This window comes from Pipistrellus kuhlii, unplaced genomic scaffold (genome assembly GCF_014108245.1).
Source record: "Pipistrellus kuhlii isolate mPipKuh1 unplaced genomic scaffold, mPipKuh1.p scaffold_m20_p_4, whole genome shotgun sequence".
Taxonomy (NCBI): domain Eukaryota; kingdom Metazoa; phylum Chordata; class Mammalia; order Chiroptera; family Vespertilionidae; genus Pipistrellus; species Pipistrellus kuhlii.
In genome coordinates this window covers 26,202,331-26,223,929 of record NW_023425540.1, presented here as the reverse complement: position 1 = coordinate 26,223,929, position 21,599 = coordinate 26,202,331, and the positions used below count along the sequence as shown (strand labels likewise).

At 42.5% G+C, this 21,599-nt stretch overlaps 2 protein-coding genes across 4 annotated transcripts in view; one reads left to right on the top strand and one right to left on the bottom strand.

Moving 5' to 3' along the window:
* Positions 1–1,416: 1,416 nt before the first annotated feature.
* On the bottom strand, positions 1,417–7,529 carry CCDC127 (coiled-coil domain containing 127). Of its 2 annotated transcripts, XM_045571859.1 has the most exons (3): positions 7,265–7,529; positions 5,779–5,910; positions 1,417–2,720 (listed from the first exon to the last, which is right to left on the bottom strand). In XM_045571859.1, exons 1-3 carry the CDS (start codon positions 7,527–7,529, stop codon positions 2,059–2,061), a joined length of 1,059 nt encoding a protein of 352 aa, XP_045427815.1. In that variant the 3' UTR covers positions 1,417–2,058. The 2 variants fall into 2 exon arrangements, with proteins under 2 accessions (XP_045427815.1, XP_045427816.1); XM_045571860.1 differs by lacking the exon at positions 5,779–5,910.
* Positions 7,454–21,599, top strand: part of SDHA (succinate dehydrogenase complex flavoprotein subunit A) — a 29,223-nt gene continuing 15,077 nt past the window's right edge. For both annotated transcript variants that reach the window (XM_036409615.2, XM_036409614.2), the window contains exons 1-6: positions 7,454–7,590; positions 14,646–14,726; positions 16,399–16,560; positions 18,683–18,826; positions 19,075–19,239; positions 20,615–20,763. In XM_036409615.2, the coding sequence (XP_036265508.1) occupies positions 7,528–7,590; positions 14,646–14,726; positions 16,399–16,560; positions 18,683–18,826; positions 19,075–19,239; positions 20,615–20,763 (764 nt within the window). In that variant the 5' untranslated portion in view covers positions 7,454–7,527. The remainder of the gene's footprint in view (positions 7,591–14,645; positions 14,727–16,398; positions 16,561–18,682; positions 18,827–19,074; positions 19,240–20,614; positions 20,764–21,599) is intronic.

Here is a 21,599-nt window from a genome sequence, read left to right as displayed (position 1 = left end):
CTGGGCAGAGCCAGGGCAGAGGACCAGCACCCATGTCTTTAAATATATTTTTTATTGTTGATGGTATTACAGATATCTTCTATTCCCAACCCCACCCCACCAGTACCCATTTTAGGGAACTTACTTAGTCAGCTTCCTCATCTCTAAAATGGTTCTGAAAATTTAAACACATCAGCATAAAATACTTACAGTTCAGTGTGCAGCAGGTACCCAGCGAAGAGTAGCTCCAATGATTATACCCTACAATTTAACATAAGTTCCCTATAAGCTGAATGTTTTTAACGTACATCTTATTGCCACATAGACAAGCAGGCAGGCAGGGTGGAGACAGGATTTGAAACCAGATGGACCTCAACCCAGGCACTGCAAGGCCACTTTCATAACTGCACAGAAGTTTCCAGCAGCTCTGGAGCAAGCTGCCTGGATTCATACTGGCTCCAACATACCGCCAGGATGACCTTGGGCAGGCTAACTTTTACTGACCTCCATGCCACTTCCCTCCCCTGTAAAATGAGGACGTGCAGAAGAGTTCACACAGCAGGCCCGAGGCTGTGGTCCTTTGAAAGGTCTGCTTACAAGGTTGGCTTTTGGCTGGCATCCGGGGTCCTATGTTTTGGAAGAGTTCCCGCCACTAACTAGTAAGTGCCTAAACTCTGTACAGTTTGGACTGAACACTTCCTTCTGAGAGTGTGGAATTTGTTGGGGATGTGCCATGCCAGGCAGAGGGTGCCTATGTGACCAACCCTCAACAGAATCCCTAGGTGCTGTCTCTAAGGCAGTGTTTTTCAACCTTTTTTGGGCAAAGGCACACTTGTTTCATGAAAAAAATCACGAGGCACACCACCATTAGAAAATGTTAAAAAATTTAACTCTGTGCCTATATTGACTATATATAAATTCTCTTGAATAGGAATCAAATAAACACAAAGAAAGTATTTTATAATTACTTTATTATGAAATATTAAGTAAACAAAATAGTGAAAAATTATAAAATTCTTGTCTTGTCTGCACCTACGGCACACCAGGCAACATCTGTGACGCGGAACAGCGGTTGAAAAACGCTGCTCTAAGGAGTGTCCCTGGTTCGAAACAACTCACATGATCGCCTTACTTGATCGCCTCACTTTGCCTGTGTGCCTTTCCCTTTGTGTCCTATGTACTCAGTCTCATGAGCATAGCTCTGTGCTGAGTCATCAAACCTATGGGTGGTCTCAGGGGGTAGTAATACTATTGCACAGGATTGGGGATAGGATTACTTGAGTGATGTGTGAAGCATAGTAAAGGATGATTCATAAAGTAAAGATGCTTTGTGAAAAACAGGGCCATGAATGCCTGCTACCTATTTGTGGCAAAAATTGAGATGATTTTTGTAAAAACATTTAGTAAAGAGTAAAAAATTACACAAGAAGTGGTAGGTATTTTTTAAATTGAAGGTATCTTTTATTATATGGCACCACTAATCAACAATATCTATTGAATACAGACACAAGCCAAATTCCAAACATACACTAGAGTATCAAGTGGATATAAGAAATCACCTTTTCCCTTTGGTGGGAGATCTTTAAAACAATAGAAAACCTTGATAATATTAGTATTTTCCTATCATCATCTGCTAGGCAGTTCTAATCTACTACCCGACAACTTCTAAATGTAACTTTAGAAGAAACATAATTCGAGGGAAAACAGGATTTATTTAGGGAGTGATAAAAGCAGACAGGAAATTTCTTATAGTGGGGATCACTACTGTATTTCAGTTTCCTAAAAACAACTTTACCCTAAAGCTAAGATATGAGGTTATACTCTGCGAATAAAATGCTGATAGCTGAAAAAAATGCTTCTGAGAAACTGCTTCCATAATATCTGTGGGGATGGGGAGGGAACGCTGTGTCTACTGAGGGCTATTGTATCACTCAGAGGTGCAGGCTGGAAGACCACTCAGTGCTTGTGGCCACAAACAGGCAGTACTGGAAGAAGGGAAAAAAGAAAACATCGGATAACCCAGAATGTCACAATGATAGTCTGACCTGAGTAATTAAAAGGTTTTACTTCATTCTTGTCTTACTCTTCTAGTATGGTTTTCTCTAATTTCTTAAACTTTTTCAGTTCGACAATTAGTTCCCAGTATTTGAGATATAGCCACATGAGTCTTCCATTTTGGCGTTTGTTGGTGTTCCAGACATCACCACAATAGGTATCGTGCTTAAATATGTCGGTCAAGCCGGCTGCCATTTCTAGGTCAGCGGCAACTGGGTCAGTGGATGCTCGGACCAGTAAGTTCTTCTCTATTTCCAGCCGCTTGCTGCGAGGGAGGACCAGGCTGCAGTAGATATTCTGTCTTTCTGAAAGAGCTACTTCAAACTCTTTCAGCAGCATCTGGGCCCTCCTCTGCCAGTCTTCTTCCTTTTCCAGGCAGCTCAGATACACACTTCTCAAGGGCTGCAACTGTCGCTTTTCTTTCATGACCTGAGCCCGTTCCTGTTCCAAAAGCTTCTTTTCCTCCACCAATTTGCGTCCCTGAACGATAAGGGCTTCGCGATAACTAGTCGTTCTGTTTTGTTCCTTTTCGAGTTCCAAAGATAACTGAGCCACGGCGCGGCGGTTCTCTGAGATCATGGTGTGGTACTTGGCTTCAAGATCCCGCTGGAAAGCAGCCGTCCTCTGACGGTATGCTTCTCGCTCCTTTTCTATTTCTTTTTGGGACTCCCTAGACCAAATCCAACCTGGCATGGATAAATTGAGGGAGACAAACACACATAATGAAAACCCAGAGCTGAAGCTCTGTAATCTTTAAAGAAAACATAAAGCAGCTAAGACATGATTTCAATAAACTCTTACGTCCTGAGAGTTACAAAAAAAAATACCACTTTGTATGAAACTATATAATAAGCAAAGTTCTTAAATCAGATCAGGGCTCCCAAAAGATGAGTATGACAGGCTGAAAGTAGGGAGTCCCCCTTTCAGTCTCCTAATTTTCCACGGCTAAGAAAAACCCACTGCTTTCTTTTGCTCTCTACTCTAGCCAGTGCCCCCATGTACTATTGGCAAGGTTTAAAAATTAATATATGTTATTTGTTGAAAAAAATAAATATGGGTATACTTCAAATATTGTTGGCCAAGTTAAAGCACATTTCAAAATGTGTTCAGCTTTGCCTGGTCATCACTAGTAAGTAGCTAAAGCCCCGGACGTTTGATTTGTTATGATAGGGGTACATAAAAGTAAGGTGGACTGGGAAGTTCAATGTCAAGACATGATGTCAATGGGCTAGAGTCCGGGTGGTGAGCCCGACTTCCATGCCAACCTGAAAATAAGGAGGCAGCACCACCCTTCTACCAGAGCACTGCCAAGAAGCCAGGCAAAAAGGTGTGAGTAAAAATCATTCTCATAGCATACCCAAGATGCTCAGGTTTCCACAGAAAATCACTCTTCATAACCAAGAATCAGGAGGATCTCAGATTGACTTAGAAAAAGATCATCAGTAGCCCCAGCCCATTTGGCTCAGTGGATAGAGTGTTGGCCATAGATTGAAGGGTCCTGGGTTTGATTCTGGTCAAGGGCCCGGTACCGGGTTGCAGGCTAGATCCCCCAGGGCAAGGGCAGGAGACAACCAATTGATTTGAGTTAATCCACTTTTTTTTTTTTTTTTGTAAAATGTAAAACTAAAACTTTAGAAAATATATAGGAGACCTAAGGCTAAGCAAAGAGTTCTCAGACTTGGAATGAAAAGTATGACCCATAAAAGGAAAAGTTGATTAACTGGACTTCATTAAAATGAAAAACTTTTGCTCTATGAAATACTCCATTAAGAGACTGAGAAGACAAGCTACATACTGGAAGATGTCTGCAAACCAGATATCCAACAAAGTACTAGAATCTAGAATATAATAAAAACTCAAAAGTCAGTATTAAAAAAGTATCCAATTAGGAAATGGCTGAAAGACAGGAACAGATCTTTCATAGAAAGAGGATACACTGATAGCAAGTTAGCATTGAAAAGATGCTCCACATGACTAGCCGTTAGTGAAATGCAAATTAAAATCCCAGTGGACTATCACCACACACCTACAAGAATGGGTTAAGCAAGAACAAGTGGCCACACCAAATGCTAGCAAGGATGCCAAGGAACTGGATCACTCACACACTGCTGGTGAGAACGTAAAATGGTACAGCCACTCTGGAAAACATTTTGGCACTTTCTTAAAAAACTAAACATTGACTGACTTTCACGGAAGCTGACAAAATTTGGTGGTTTTTATGACTCAGTGATCTGCATGATGCCTGATTTTCCATGAGACTAAATCCAGCCCTGAGGCGTTGCCGTTTAGAAGTTCACTAGACTGCCATCTTGCAAAACACTACTTAACACTTGGAAAGACTACCAGTTGCCTGTGGCTAGAGTGATGAACTTGGTGAGTGAATTGAAAGGTTTAAAGTTACAATTACTAATGTAATAATTAGTTTTGAAACTGGAAGAAGCCCTGATGGGACTTTCATTTTTTTTTTTTTTTCAAACTCACCTCTAGCTTTTATAGCTTTTCAGAAAAACCTTTACTTTTGAAGCTCTTGCTCTGGGACTTTTGAAATGATGCTTTCTGTCCTTGAAAGGATTGAGGAATACTTTATTTTTTCTTCTTGGTTGTCTTGCTTAGGTAATGTGATCAGAGAATTCTTTTAACTGCATTCTTATAAGGATTCTCCAAAGTATAATTATGCGGTTGAGAAATTATATTGCAATATAAGGGTGTTAACTAGACCCCTAGAATAGTCTAAAGGTAATGGAGTTGATAAATTCTACTCTTGTCACCTCCACTTCCTCTATGCCAGCTGGTGAACCTGAAAAATCCAGGCTTGTAATAAAGCCTCTCCATAAAAAGCATCACAATAGAGAGAAGCTTTTGCTTTTCTATGATTGGATATTAATTTCCTCATATTCTTAATGCCAATGCAGAACCGTGGAATATGACAAAATATAAAACCAACTTCTAGTGGAAACCGGTTTGGCTCAGTGGATAGAGCGTTGGTCTGCGGACTGAAAGATCCCAGGTTCGATTCCGGTCAAGGGCATGTACCTTGGTTGCAAGCATATCCCCAGTAGGGGGTGTGCAAGAGGCAGCTGATCAATGATTCTCATCTATGTTTCTAATTCTCTATCCCTCTCTCTTCCTCTCTGTAAAAAATCAATAAAATATAAAAAATAAAACCAACTTCTAAATAGCAGTGTATCATGTAGTGATAATTACAATTGATTGGTGACAGGTAATTTCCCCAAAGTGGTGCAAAGTTACTTCAAACCAGAGAGAACTTCTGGCCAGGCTCAGCCGATTCCACTGATGAAGTCTGCCAAAGACTGACTTCTAAACATTAAGCAGACATCCACAACTGGTGTGTGGTCTTTTTTGTTTGTTTGTTTTTTTGTGGGGTTTTTTTGGCCCATTTTATTCTTCCCTGCCCTCCAGTCTTTATGAGGGCACCTGAAGCAAGGGAACCCTCTTCAGAGCAATAAAGCCTTTGAGAGGAAGACAACAGTTATCAATACCCACTTCACACAAAATGCTCTTAAATATCTTGTCGTTTTTAACCCTCATAATACATCAAGTAATTCGGATTTGCTTCCTCCCATGGAGACAGGGAAGCTGAGGCTCAGAGAGTAATTTTCCCAAGACACACCATTTGGGATAAAACTTGGCTACACACTTGCATTTGTCAGGTCTCAAAGCCCGAGGTCTTTGGACTCCACACCATCAGCCCAGAAAATCCAACTCAGGAAAATTGTGACTTACGAAAAGCAGCCAATCCCAACATGGGAACCAACAGGGCATAATTCCATTTGCTTCCATCACCCCCATCATCTCTGTAATTGGGCCGGATATTCCAATTTGGGGGGTCATTTAAGTTATTCATGAAGATAAACCTGAAGTAAATAAATAAAACCATTAGCCATACAAAAGGAATAAAACACATCTGTCATAATTTTATCATCTACTTGGTTCATAGGAATCCTTTTTTTTCTTCCAGAAAATTTTATTCAGACTATGAATGTGTTGCACATCACTTGAATCTTATAGGATCAAAAGAAGCAAGACCTCAGATGAAAGCAGCTCACAGTATTGTGGGGACAGAGACATGTCTCAATAACTCAAATAACGAGTAGAAGGAGGAAAGTTTCTTAGTTATAAGTTTTTACAATTATGGTGGTACATTAAGACATATAACTAGGAAGGTGTCAAAAGCACTGGCTGCTTTAGGGAAGGTGACAGGCATTGAGGGCTGAAGCCCAGCGAGGGGAGGCCTCATTGGTCCTGAACTCCAGCTTACAGGTACCCTTCTGCCTGAAGCTGGTTTATCTGCATCACCAAACTGGGGCCTCCTGTTAATATGCACTTGGCAGGTTGGGCATTTTCACAAAATATAGTCATGAGGGCTTTCGGCCTGTTTCTGTGTTGACTAATGTGGCAAATCATAGACTGATGACAAAAGAAATAGTCAAAGGATAGTTAAGAAAAAAGATATTCAACCCGATTTTGAAAAATCTTAGTGGGTTTTTCAATTAAATACTTACCATCTAAAAACTTAAATTCTATCTGGCAATAAAGAAGTGCCAAAAAACATGGCTCAGGACTTCAAGTTAAGTTTATGGTAACCATGGAATAAAAAAGTTATCTGAAAGTTCTGAACTACATGACTTTCAAAGGACGTGGGAAATGCAGTGTTAATTCCTTCGGGGCCTGTGGCCTGAGGAAACATGTAATTCTAATAAAAGCAACGTAGTCCTACATATAGACACACGTTAGGCACAAATATATTCTTTATGGCCTTATTTACTAGTAGCAAAAATTTGGAAACAGCCTAAATATCAATTGGAACGGTCCCTTGTAAACTAACTCAAAATAATTCGAAATTATGTTGCACACAACTGCGCCCCAAAAAAGATCTTAATAGTAATCGAAAATGATGTGAAAAGCGGGATGATGATCACACTACTTCTGAGTATGCAATTATTATTCCCCCGCCACTTCCTTCCACAAAAAGCCTGACATAACGAAAAAACAGAAACACGCTCTGGACCGCTGGTGACATCCATCAGGCGAGTGCGTAAAGGCACCTAAGCCCGGAGCCCTACCGGACCCCGGCCGGGTCTTCAACCCACTCCACCACGGGGGCTTCCACGGGAGAGACTCGGCCCGCCCCGCCCGTCCCCTCTGCCCCCTCTCCCCCGCAACACAGCCCAGACTCCAGCTCCCCGAGGGCGCCGAATCCCCGACCTACCCCCTGGCCGGGAGCGCCGAAAGCCGAACCTCAGTACAGCAGGGTCCACGAACCCTCTCTGCGCATGCGCGGTGCCCCTACACACGCCCCCTCCCCGGGTCCCCGCGAGGTGCGTGCGCAGGCGCAGTTTCTCTTCCAGCCTGGACCCCGGGGGCAGCGTGGTGCGCAGGCGCAGTGTCCTCCCGCCGCGACCCAGGGCGCAGGGACGTGCGCAGGCGCGGCTGGCCGCGAGGACTGGGGACGCCGTGCAGCGGAATCTGGCCATGTCGGGGCTTCGGGCTGCGTCGAGGCTGCTGCGCACCAAACGCCTGGCGCTAACCGGGAGGGTGAGTCAGGACCGCGGGCTGGGCCCGGTCCGTCTGGGCTGGGGCGGGCGGGGCCGGGGTCTGGGCCGATGGTCTCTGCAGGCCGGGGTGGAGCGGACGCAGGAACCCCGCGCCCCCGTCTCTGATGTGGACGGGCTGGGAACTGCCTGCCGACCGGAGCGGGTAGGACCCATGGGGCCGCTCGAGAGGGTCGGGCGCCCTCAGGGGGGCACCTGGGCTTTTTCTGTAGCCGGCCCAGCCGCGTCCCCGTGAAGGTCAAACGATCCCGCGAGCCTTCTCGGGATCCCCTTCTGTCCGGGGTGTGGGTGCCTCTTGGCTCTTGGGCCAAGGTCTCCTGGCCTCCGCACCCCAAACCCGCACTTATAGGAGAAGAGGAGGTGGGTCTGCCCAAGGTCACGCCGGCAGGTAGCGGCCTGTGGGTGCCCCAGGCCTCGGAATCCCCGAAGGCCCGGAGAACCCGGGTGGAGGCGGAACCTTGCATTTGGCCGAAGGCGCCGGCAGGGCGGGGCCCTCTGCCTACAATCTGGTCTGATCGCCGCAGCCCCTCAGTGGGGCGACGTTGCCGCCGCGGCCCCGGGGGGCCGGTGGCCGGTGGGGTTCGAGCTGTGCTCCCGGCAGGCTCCGTCTGGGCCGCCCGAGGCGGGTGCGGTGGAACGCGTGTCTAACAGCCGCACCTCCGCTTGCCTTGCACCTGTTTACAAAGCCGGGGCCCCTTTGGAGAAAGCGCAGATGGTGTGTCCGCACCGAGGCCCTTTGTTTTGGGTTTTGTATCGTGGCCTTTGTGCACACGTTTGAAAATTGGATGAAGAATGTCGACACACTAACTGCAAAACCACGTTGGGAGAGGACGCTGGGACGTCCGTTTTCCTGCGATTTCTGCCGAGGCCCAGGCTCAGCCTGTCGGGTCAATAGGGTCACCTGCAGAGGAATCCTCTGCTCTCGGTGCTGGTGTGTCAGATGTGCGCTTTGCAAGTACATCTTCAGAGTCGATCTTTCATGGATTCTGTAAGCACACTAAATGTAGAGGATTTAGTTGTTTGGTTCTTTTAAATTAATTTGTTCACCCACCTACTTAGTAATGTAATTACAACGTAGGAACCCAACAGTGTCTACACGACTTATGCCTGTAATTATACCTGCAGTTGTCTTCTTGAAAGGTATATACTAAAAATTACGTTACTATGAGAGGATTTAGTCAGCCATCCATCCCATCCTGCCAACACCAGAAAGTATTTTTTATTTTATTTTAGAGAGAGTGAAGGGAAAGGAGGAGGGGGAGAGAGAGAGAAACATTCTCACCTCCCCACCCCTCATATCCTCCCAGATGGGCTGGTCCAGCTAAGTGCCCTTTACTGAGAATTGAACCCTGCCACCCTTTGGTCCCAGGGTCTACTCTCTAACCCCTGAGCAACGGGCCAGGGTTAAAAATACTTTAAATACTTTGCAATGTGCTTACTGATCAGAGGACCCCCCCACCCTCCATTTTGGGCTCTAAGACACAGGTAGGGAGTTCAAGTGAAGTTCATAGTCTGGAGTATTTTTAGTCAGCCAAACATGAGCAGCCTTGTAAGTTCTTCTTGTTAGGTGAAATGGCAGATTGGTAACTGGTGGTGATTGAAAAAGGGCTAATGTGTCTGTCCTTAACCCTTGTGCAGACTAAGACCCTCCAGCCTGTGGAATTTCCTTCACCTATCACCTATCCTTTGTTAGTTTATGAAAACAAAAGTTGTTCTTTATCCAGGCTGGACTAGAATTCTGTCTCCAGCTTATAGCTGAAAGTAGATGAGGTTCTCTTTTAAATATATATATATATATATATATATATATATATATATATATATATATATATTATTGATTTTTTACAGAGAGGAAGGGAGAGGGACAGAGAGCTAGAAATATCAATGAGAGAAAAACATCAATCAGTTGCCTTCTGCACTTCCCCCACTGGGGATGTGCCCACAACCAAGGTGCATGCCCTTGACTGGAATCGAACCCAGGACCATTCAGTCCGCAGGCTGATGTTCTATCCACTGAGCCAAATCTCATCCAGTCAGGGCTGGATGAGATTCTAAGCACAAGAGGTCAGAGTGTGTAAACCTTCGGTATTGACTTGATTGGAAGTGATGTCCATTGAAGTCAGCTGTTAGCTGCCAGCACTTTACTTACCTTCATTCTCTCCTTGAATTTTCACCACTCTCTATGTTCAATTGTACTATCTCTATGTTGCCATCATGTTTACAACTACCTAAACTCTCCTGTGTTTAGGTAGTTGTAAACATGATGGCAACATAGAGATAGTACAATTGAACAAGGTAGTCCTACAAAAGACTTCTTGATGAAGATATGTTTTCCCTATGGAAATTAATTCTTCCCTCAAGCAATATATTTATTGGAGATTAAGGTTGGCAAGAACAAAAGTGTCAATTTGACTGAACAAAAGAAAGAGAAATTTATGATGCCAACTGAGACATGTCCATGGAAAGTAGATGATGAGGATAATTTGAATCAAGTCCACAGAAGTTTTCTTTATTTCATTTTGTACAGTTCTGTGGTGTTTCCAAGTCATTTAATATTTGCAGATGCTTTCAAGTTACAAAATTATCAAATCTGTTTTGCCTTTATTTCCTTTCCAGTTGTCCTAATGGACTGACACAATTAGAACTGCCCAGACTTTGAGACCCTTGTCCTATCTAAGTTAACTTATTTTCTTTGCATTAATATGTTTTAATGATTTTGTTTTTTTCTTGCTGTAATAAGAGTGCCAGTCCCATAGAGATTTGTATTGTGTGTGATGTTTTTCCTGATTCACTTGAATAATTATGGTTTGGATTTTACATATAACGTGGATATTCATCTTACTTTGGAGTCCCAGAGATTTTTTCCCCCCCAAGGATCCTTAAATAGTAGGGAAAGTACAGGATCTGGAGCTAGCTGGGCAGACTCAAGTCCAAAGCTCAGGTACCCTGGATAGATTCAGTTTCTCTGTGGGGTAATGAGGACTCTGATGTAATATGTGAAATCTCTGTGTGTGTTCATCTGAGCCCACAGCTTGCAGCCTGTGCTCAGTAACCTTGTAAACTACAATATATTATAACTTGTCAGCTGTATTTTAAGCACTCTTGTTTTAATTTTTTTTTAATTTTTAATGGAAATAATTATACATAGTTGTCCAAAAAAAAGAAGAAAAAAAAAAAGAAAGAAAGGTCAATGAGTGCAGAAAGCCTTACAAATAAAAAGGAATAAGATACCCCTCCCCCCCTTTTCCACAGACCTGGTCCCCAGTGGAATCAATTCTGAGTTGTTTCTGGTATTGATTCTTGGTATTTACCTCCTTTTCTTTAGCTAATATGCAGGTGCATTTTTATCCATTTTAGACATGGACTTTTGCTGGTAAGGATTTTGTTTACTTGAACTATAGTCTTAGCTCTCCCAATATAGTTATGCAACCACTTTTCAGATCCTCTATTCAATATAGTCTATTGGCTTCTTTTGTAATTGTATAGATTGTACTTGCAAATGAGTTTCTTGTTCATCCTTCATAGGTTCTATTAATTAATGGAAATTAATTCTTCCCTCAAGCAATATATTTATCTTCTTACTGTGCTCTCCCTTTTACCTCCTAATTCAGTCACCCATACCCGTGGTCAGCAAACTGTGGCTCGCTAGCCACATGCAGCACTTTGGCCCCTTGGGTGTGGCTCTTCCACAAAATACCACACCCTGGGCGAGTCTATTTAAGTGGTGTTAGAAGAAGTTTAAGTTTTAAAAATTGGCTCTCAAAAGAAATTTCAATCATTGTCCTGTTGATATTTGGCTCTGTTGACTAATGAGTTTGCCTACCACTGACCTATACTATTAAAAGGTCTGAGTGTTCCTTTTAATTGTACGTTAGGTAGATTTCCCCATTATTCATGTTGCCCTGTTAGAAATTTTTTGATGGTTCTCTTAAAAAGAACATTAATTAGTAAGTGGCACAAAATTTGTTTTATCTAAAGACAGAAATTGGGTTACAAATGAACTCTCCAAATTCTACAATCAGGTTTAAATACAAAAGTTAGTGTTACTATTTTCCACAGGGAGACAATGTGATCATTTGTTAAAGATTTCATTATAGTAGCTGCCCCTTTTTAAGTATGTTTATTTAACATGAACATCCAAACAAGAAGTACTTAGGGAATCGCACTGTTCTGTTTTAACTTTGTATCACAAAATGTACTGTTCTTATTGGTATTATTATTTATATCTATAGTATAGATATTTAATTACCTATATCTAAAATTATTTCAGTGACTTAATTCTTTGTTCAAATATGATTTTGCCATTTAAAAAATTAAATTGAAGCAGAGAAATTTTGTTCTTTTTAATAAGTTCAACTCTATTTAAAAATACCAGAAGCTACTTTGTAATTGGAGCAATGAAAATAAACTCAAATATGTGTGCCATCATCATTCAGTCTCAAAGTTAGAGGGAGCTTTAGAGGTCGGAGCCACCTCTGACTTCTCACCGGTGGTCAAATCATCCAGCCTCGTCTGAGTCCTTTCACCTTAGAGCAAAGTCCACTAGTTCACAACAGCTCAGGGAGAGTTCATTTTGTATTTTGTCAAATTCTCTTCCCTGTAATCCCCACTTGTTTGCCCTATAAATAATTTTAACCCACATAGTAAATAACTTCTCTCCTAAATTGCAGAATACTCGAAGGCATCTTTCATATCCCCTTTTGTCATTATTGAATGTACTTATTGTCTAAAACTGTTCTTTAGTTTTGTTAATCCTCACCTGAGGATTTCTTTTCCCATTGATTTTTATAGAGAGTGGGAAGGAGAGAGGGAGGGAGGGAGGGGAGAGAGGAACATCCATGTAAGAGAGACAGTGGTTTGGATACCTCCTACACATGCCCCAGGGCAGGGATCAAACTTGCAACCCAGTACGTGCTTTGTCCCAGAATTGAACCTATGACCCTTCCCATGTGCTGACCAATGCCCTAACCACTGAGCGTGCCAGCCAGGTACTGACCACTTTAGTATTAGGTCTAGTAATAATTAATGTCGTTTTCTAATACTTTTTAAAATCGAATTTATTTAAACAATACAACAATATAGTTGCCATTGTTTTCTACTACTTGTGCCCAACGCTCAGGAAGCATTTTAATCCCTCTGTTGTAAAATTCTTGTGATTTTGATGCAAAAAATTCGGTCAATGCATTTTTGAGGCATTCTTCATTATTAAATTTTTTTCCAAGAAGAAAGTTTTGCAAAGAACGAAACAAATGGTAATCGGAAGGGGCAATATCAGGAGAATATGCAGGTTGAGGGAGAACTTCCCATTCCAACTGGCGCAGTTTTTCAGCAGTGATTCTTGCAGTATGCGGTCGTGTGTTATCGTGGTGAAGAATTACGCCCTTCCGATTAATCAGCGCGGGTTCTTTTTCTCTTAAAGCTTGGGCTAACCTTTCCAATTGGGCACTATACACTGCACTTGTAATGGTTTGGTTAGATGGTAAAAGTTCATAATAAAGAATTCCTTTAAAATTCCACCAAACACACAACATCACTTTTCTCGCATGCAAGTCAGGTTTTGGCGTGGGCTGCGGAGCCTCATTTTTGTCCAACCATTGAGGCCGCCTTTTCAAATTAACATACAGCACCCATTTTTCATCTCCGATAACAATTTGCTCTAAAAACGGCAAACGGTTTTGACGAGAGAGGAGCGAACTGCAAATTGTGACTCTTTGATTACGGTTGTTGTCGGTCAACTCATGAGGAACCCATTTTCCAAACTTTTGGACTTTGCCAAGTGCACGCAATTGATTGGAAATTGTTTTTTGTGAACAATTTAAAGTTGTCGCAAGCTCTTGTTGGATAATTTGAGGATTTTGCACCAAAAGAGCTTGAAGAGCTTCTGAATCAAAATTGGACACACGGCCTCGACCACTCTTGTCATCTAACAAAAAATTTCCCTCGCGAAATTTCTCAAACCAACGCTGGCATTTTCTGGCGCTAACTGCATCTTGACCAAGAGCACTACAGATGTTTTTTGCAGCCTCACTTGCTTTTCTTCCTAATTGGAACTCGTAAAGCATGCAGTGCCGAATATGCTCTTCATCCGCCATCTTTTTAGCCCTAGTTTTGCAACAAAAACCAAACCAAACACAAACTTTTTCAAGCAAAACTTGTTAATTGCACTTCACACGTTCTGTAGATACCATGTGTTTGAAGGTTATGTCAATACAAGTCAACGCCAAGCAAGATTTTAAACGAATGTTTAAAAACGACATTAATTATTACTAGACCCAATATATGAGGAATGGTGTGCCTCTCGTGCTGTGCTTTGATTTCATTAATGTCAGTTTTCTTGGGTACATGTTTATAGGATGGGACCTTTAAGCTGAGACTTGAAGAATTGTACATGTTGCCTAGGGAACGGCTAGGTGTTGCAATGTACATAGATGAGAGGAGATGTGGCTGAGGCCTAGAGCCAATGTGGAGAGTGACGAAGCATCTCAGAGCCTGGAGTCCTCAAGTGTACAGTGAAGGGATAATGGCCCTGGTGCCAAAGTGTCCCAGCAAGCAGTAGAGCCTGTTCTAGAGCATTGTTCTGCTGCAAGGTCCCGTGTCTTCCCAATGAACCGCAAAACCTCACAGACAGTGTAGCTTTGTGTGAAGAGGGTTATGGATTCAAAATAGTGCTTCCTTGTTTGCAAAACTACCACATGGTCTTCCCCAACAAAATGACAATTAATGTGAAAGTCTGAAATGAGTTCAGAAATGAATGTGAAAGTATGTCATTTTCATTTCCCAGCTGAGTCAGTAAGTATCCTGTTTGGAACCAGCTTCATCTAGAAGTAGTTTTCCTAAAGTGTCAAGTCCCCTTTGGGCTTGTCTGGGTCCTTAGCCCCTGCTCTACCCTTCAGGGTTCAGTACAGGTTCCCAGGTGAGGTTTCTAAGTGAAAGGGAGCATCCAAATACGTAAAAAGGTTAACTCAGGAGAGGAAATTTAATTATCAGTCTCCTGTTTCTTCAAGATACTTAGTGCTCTCCATCCATCTCTCTCACCAGCGGCAGTTGTCATCGGGATCCCGTGGTTTTGACTTCACTGTTGATGGGAGTAAGCGGTCGTCTGCTAAAGTTTCAGATTCAGTAAGTTCATTACTTTTTGTTCTATTATAAATTACTAGAAAGCCAGTACACAAAATTTGTGCACGCATGGGGAGGGGGGTTTGTCCTTCAGCCCGGATTGCAAGAGGGCACAGGCCAGGCTGAGGGACCCCACTGGTGCACAATTGGGGTCAGGGAGGGACATGGAAGGTTGGTCAGCTGGGGAGGGACTGCAGGAGGGCTCCAGGGCATGTCTAGCCCATCTCACTCAGTCTTTTGATCAACTGGACCCTAGCAGTAAGCTAACCTATAGGTCAGAGCATCTGCCCCAGGTGGTCAGTGCATGTCACAGGGAGTATTTGAGCAGCCTTAGCATATCATTAGCGTATTATACTTTGATTGGTTGAATGGCCAACCAGACTACTGGACACTTAGCATATTAGGCTTTTATTATATAGGATTATCTTGGCTTGGAGGGATATTGATCTATACCAGTTTTTAATACATTTGAAGAAAGGTCTTATTTAAAGAAAAAAATTCTTGTTCCAGTGCATGCCCAGATTATTTTTGGTGTAGTAATACTTAATGTATTGAGTATTATAAATATAAACATAGATACTAATACTTTTTTCTTATAGTTATTATGTAAAACAGACTAAAATTTAAATCAAGAAAAGCAGCAAAATAAAAAAATACAAATGAACAGTGTTTAAAGGGTGGAAGATGACACCTTACTCCACACAGGACCATGGAGGCTCTTTCAGTTCAGTGGGTTCATCTGCTCTCTGTTGAAGAAATGGAAATTTGCTTATGCGTTCTTTTCTCATAGCCTCACAGTAGTTACTGAGTGCTAGTTGGCACCTTCTCAGTCAAAAACGCAAACATGGGCCTGAAATAGAAGCGTGGTCCTTAGTTCTTCTGAGGTCACCTAGGTGAGCTGGGATAAGCTTATCTACATGAAAACAATATTTAATTTTAGCATTTTCATGAGATGGAAAATCATGATCTACACTAGGGGTGTCGAACTCAATCAGAGAAGGGGCCAAAATCTAAAATCCAGCCTAAATCGCGGGCCGAATGGTTTACTGAACAGTCATAAACTGTCATTGTGATGGAAACGCAGCGGAGTGCAGTGATGACAGCGCGGTGCGGGCCACATTGCAAGGCCTGGCGGGACGGATTTGGCCCGCGGGCCGTGTGTTTGACACATGTGATCTACACTATATTATAAGCTCAGATTCATTTAAGCATATATATATATATATATATATATATATATATATATATATAAAATTACAGGTGATTTTGTAATTTTATATATATGTATAAATAAAAAAAAGTAAAAATGGTAATTAAAAAGAAAAGCCAACTGCAGAATTGGTTTTTTGGTCTGTGTTGGTGTTTTCCTTTGCATCTGTACATCTCCCTGCTTAGAGGTGAACCTTTACGTTCAGCATTCCATTAATGATGGTTTCCTAGCTCCACAGCTAGACAGCTCTGCTTGGTATGGGTAGAGCTGGCCTCTTTCACTGAGGGTGTGCCCACATCTCAGGACTACGAGTTGTAGGTATTCAGCCTCACACAGGGTGGAGGCTCTTTGGGCACTTAGTCTTTTTTGTTTCTTCTTTTCATTCCCTTGAAGCTCTTTGCAGCTACAGTCTCGGTGTTTGACATAGCTGAATGGGTGACTAACAGGTGAATTTTTCTTTTCCAGATTTCTACACAATACCCTGTAGTGGATCATGAATTTGACGCCGTGGTGGTTGGCGCTGGAGGGGCAGGCTTGCGAGCTGCGTTTGGCCTTTCTGAGGCAGGGTTTAGCACTGCCTGTATTACAAAGCTATTTCCCACCAGGTCTCACACTGTGGCAGCCCAGGTAAGAGAAAGTGACTCTCTCAGTGCTTTTGGCACCTGCAAGGTATTGTGCTCTCCACACTCTGCCTGAACAGCTTTCTGCCATAGGCCGCCTGCCTACCTTGCATTCACGCAGTTCACTCCCTTCGGGATCTCTGCACACACTACCCCTGCTCATTGCCTGGAGCCTTGTTGTCATTCTTATTTCTGCTCTAGTTATATAAAGGTCTTCTCTGACCATTCCACTTACACCTCCTCCCCTCTTCTTGGTTTAACTTTCTTTGTTGCACTTACCAGTTTGAAATGAGTTTGTCTATAGGCTTGTTTTCTTTTCTTCCTTAATTATTATTTTTTTCAATGTATTTTTATTGATTTCAGAGAGGAAGAGAGAGGGAGAGATAGAAACATCAGTGATGAGAGAGAATCCTGGATTTACTGCCTCCTACACGCCCCCTACAGGGGATGGAACCCACAACCTGGTCATGTGCCCTTGACTAAAATCCAGCCTGGGGTTTCATTCCACAGGCTGACGCTCTAGCCACTGAGCCAAGCCAGCTAAGGCTGTAGGCGTGTTTTTTGTTTGCTCTGAATCTTGTGGTTACTGCTGCATCCTTATTATGTGTGGTGGTGGTGAGCTTTGATGAGGGCATGAATGTTCAGGACAGAAAAACAGTGGCTCTGAATTTAGGGAAGAAGACATAAATAAGGTGAAAAATTAATGGTGATTTTGTAATTTTGTTCTTCTAGGCACACTGTAGATGTGCCCAGCTTGCATCCAGGTAGTATTCCCAAATCATATTTTACTGTGTGTTTTTTTATAGAGACAACAGAGTGTATCTCTTTAGACTGACCATTAAAGCCACCCTAATCTGGAGCAGCCTGTATCAGTGTCCAACAGTGTTCTTCAGGAACTTAGTTGTCCAGATACTTTGTTCTAAGCTATGCTTTGTAAACTAAAGAATAAATAATATATACCTTACAAATAGGTAATTCTAAATAATATTGCAAGATATGTTCGGGTAATGCAGTTTTAATAAAAAGAATAAGGAAAGGATAGCTCAGCTTGAATGTTGGTTCATGAGGAAAGAGAGGTTTAATTGGAGGACAAGACAGGCAACGGCCTGAGAAAGTCTGATGAGTAGTAGGAATGCCCAGAAGACCAGGCATCTATGGCCCTAATTCTTATTAAGAGTAGCAATAAAGTATATAGCTTTTATGTACCCACTGGGCCAAGTATTTTTGTGTTATTTTAAACCAGCTTTCTGTATCTGGCACTCTAATACTTAACATATTTTATCAGGATTGCGTTTGAATTTATAATTGGAGGAGTTGGAGAAGGGAGGGAGGAAGTAACAAAGTTCCTCACTGTCTGCCAGTGAATCATTATGTCCTAATACACAATTTGGGAAACTGAGGCACAGCAGCACTAAGTGGAGAAGAAATTCCAATGTGGGTTGTTTGATTCAATAGTTGTGATTGAATAACAATTGGAAAAAAGAGAGGTAAGTTAGGAAGTGTGCCTCTACTTGTGGAAAAAAAAAATTATGTAAAGAGGAGGAATCCAATTTTATATTGTGGGGGTAAGGGCGAGCCTTAACATTTGTCCTTGTGCTGTTTTCTGTGCCTCTGAGGGGTGGCAGGGATGGGGTGATCATGCACAGCAAATGGAAGAGGATGTGGAGAGTATGACTCTTAAATTTGGAGTGTATTACTTGGCATTAAGTGCTTCTCATCTTTAACACATGTCCACAAATTACTATTAGAAACATTTTGTCATAAAATTGTCCAGATTTGTTGATTACCTTTTATGTGCCAGGTTTGGTAAGAAGGGTCACATGAAACCTCTCACTTAGTTCTCCAGATAACTCTTCAAGGAGATTAGCTTCAGGTCCTGTTCACGAGGCTGAGGCCGAGGGATGCAGTAACTGGGCCCATGTCATTAGCTTGTTAAGGGAATCTATCATACAGTGCTCCCTCTGCTCAGGAAGGTCCTGGACTTGGTCTGTGGTCAGGTCATTCATGGATAGTTACCTCTGAAGTATTCAGCTTCCTCCAAATCCAGGTCCCGGGGAGAGGCCAAGGAGAGATGAGCCTGGAAGACGCCATGTCACACACAGGTCTTCTCTGTTGCTTTGTGTTTCCAGGGAGGAATCAATGCTGCTCTGGGGAACATGGAGGAGGACAACTGGAGGTGGCACTTCTATGACACCGTGAAGGGCTCTGACTGGCTGGGAGACCAGGATGCCATCCACTACATGACAGAGCAGGCCCCCGCCTCTGTGATTGAGGTAAGATCCTCACAGTCTGTTTCTAATGGGATTGAGGCAGGTATGGTCAGCAGAAAAGGGGAAATACTTTCTGCTATTAGCCATTCAATTAATTGAATAAGGACATTTTTATCTTTTCTGAAGTGTTGACCTTTTCATAGAATATATTAGTGTTGGGTTTGCAGATTTAGGTTGAAGTTGCTCCGAATAAATTAGCCATGAGTGCCTTAATTTCTCTGAAGTAATAGGTATTGGTTTTTGTTTCACAGCTAGAGAATTATGGCATGCCATTTAGCAGAACCAAGGATGGGAGGATCTACCAGCGGGCCTTTGGGGGACAGAGCCTCCAGTTTGGGAAAGGCGGACAAGCCCATCGGTGCTGCTGTGTCGCTGACCGCACCGGCCACTCACTGCTGCACACGTTGTATGGAAGGGTGAGGCCGCCCTGGGTGCCCGGGGTGATGGGACATGGTCCAGTCTGGCCAAGCATGTGGTGATGAGCCGAAGACGGGCCACCTGGGGATGTGTCAGAGTATCAAAATGTCAGCCTAAGGAGTGTCATAAAAAGCAACAGAATAACGGTAGGCCATTTGTAGTAATTGTTAATTGGAAAGTACCTATTTTAGAAAACTAAATTGATAATCATTACATACCAGGTTTGAACTTGTAATCTGTCACACTGAAAGTATAAGAGCAGAGCATGTATTTTAAGGCCCTTTGACCAACTCTGAGTTCATGAACTGATTTAATACTTAACTTTAAAGCTGGACTAAGACTTGAGGCCTAGTAGTCACTGGATAATCAGGATCAACCTCAGCATGGCCCAATAATCAATATTCTATAATAAATAATGTTGATTTAGAATAATCAGTATTCTGAACTCTTGTTTATAAATGAGACAGGCCATTGATTTGCAAGTACCTTGTTTCCCTGAAAATAAGACAGTGTCTTATATTAATTTTTTCTCCCAAAGTTGCACTAGGTCTTATTTTCAGGGGATGTCTTATCTTTCCATGCGCTAGGTCTTATTTTTGGAGGATGTCTTATTTTCGGGGAAACACGGTATTTGAACACCAGTGGTTTTTCTGGCCAAGTGTGTTGACAAATATGTAACAGGACCTGCTCATCCCATGGAATTGTGTGTCATGTGGGGAGCTAAGAGTTTCATGAGAGACCCTTCCATTAGCCAAGAGCATTGTCAGATCCAGGGCCTGGGCCACCGTTGTTCAGTAGACCCTTCTGCTGCCATAGAAATATGCTTATCTGGGCTGTCCAGTCCAGCAGCTTCCCACCATATGTGACCATCACAAATGTGGCTAATGTGCTGAGGGGCTGAAAGTTTTGTTTTATTTAAACTAAATGGCTGCATAGGACCAGCAGATCCCATATAATTCAGCCCAGCCTAAGTCGAGACCCTGTGGTCTGTGGGCCCTAGCTCTAGTGTCAAGCTTCATTTGGTGCCAGAGCCTATAATGCCTGTTAGGATGTGTACAAATAACAGATGTGTGAGCACTTACCAGTCGCTTTTGGAGTCAGTCTCCTTGCGTGCACTGACATGTGTGCACCTTTTTATGTTTTATTTATACAGCCAGGAGTAGAACCCCTTTTGTGATTCACAATAGTATCAGCGCTGTGTTGATGTGAGTTGGCATCTCTGACTTGTTTCCAGCCTAGTACTCTCCGAGGGTTTACATGATCTTCTCATTACATACTCCACATCAAGGTTTTTAACAATTTCACATTAACAGCATTGCCTTAATTGTTGGTTTAACACCCTAAATGTGGGCTCTTTTTTTGTTTTTGTTTTAGTCTTTGCGATACGATACCAGCTATTTTGTAGAGTATTTTGCCTTGGATCTCCTGATGGAAAATGGGGAATGTCGTGGTGTTATTGCACTCTGCATAGAAGACGGGTACATCCACCGCATCAGAGCAAAGAACACTGTTATAGCTACTGGGTAGGAGTCTAATTTTTATTGTAATTAATTTCTCTGTAGGGAAGTTGAGTTTCAGAGGTCCTTTATACTAATAAAAGTAGAGGCATTTTGGACATGTGGTTCAAACTCAGGCCATCACTTAGCCTGTGAGGGTAATCACCTTTGCCAGCTTCAGATCCTCCTGTCTCAAGAGGGCAATGATATCATCCGCTTCTGAGGTGGGCAAGAAAGTGTCTTATCAGTTCGCAGTGGGGAGGACCCTTGAGGAAACTGAGGCCTAGAGAGTCACATGACACTTTCTGGAATAACATCTCTTTTGCTTTTATGGATACTGGAGTATTTTTTAAAATATATTTTTACATATTTCAGAGAGGAAGGGAGAGGGAGAGAGAGAAAAAAACAAACATCAATGATGAGAGAATAATTGATTGGCTGCCTCCTGCAACCCTGGCATGTGCCCTGATCAGGAATGGAACCGTGACCTCGTTGTTCAACCACTGAGCCATGCTGGCCAGGCAGTGGATACTGTTTTATACTCATTTCTTATGTAGATAAATGCTGTTTATTTGATGAAAATAAATAGGTTCCATTTTATATCATCAGTCTCTTATTTTAACTCTTTAAAAAGGTGAATTCATAAACATTTAAAAATTTCATTATAAAAGTGATATATGCTTATCATAAGAGGAATTGCTCAAACAGCACAAAAGTACTGAAGTACAAATGAGAGTACCTTCTCTGTCCCAGACTTCCCTCCCAGTTGCCCAGGAAGTGTGTGCAGAGGGCACCTGTGGTGGTGGGTGGGCTGCTGTCCACTGAAGGTGATTAGAGAAAGGAGATTCCGACGGGGGGCTGTG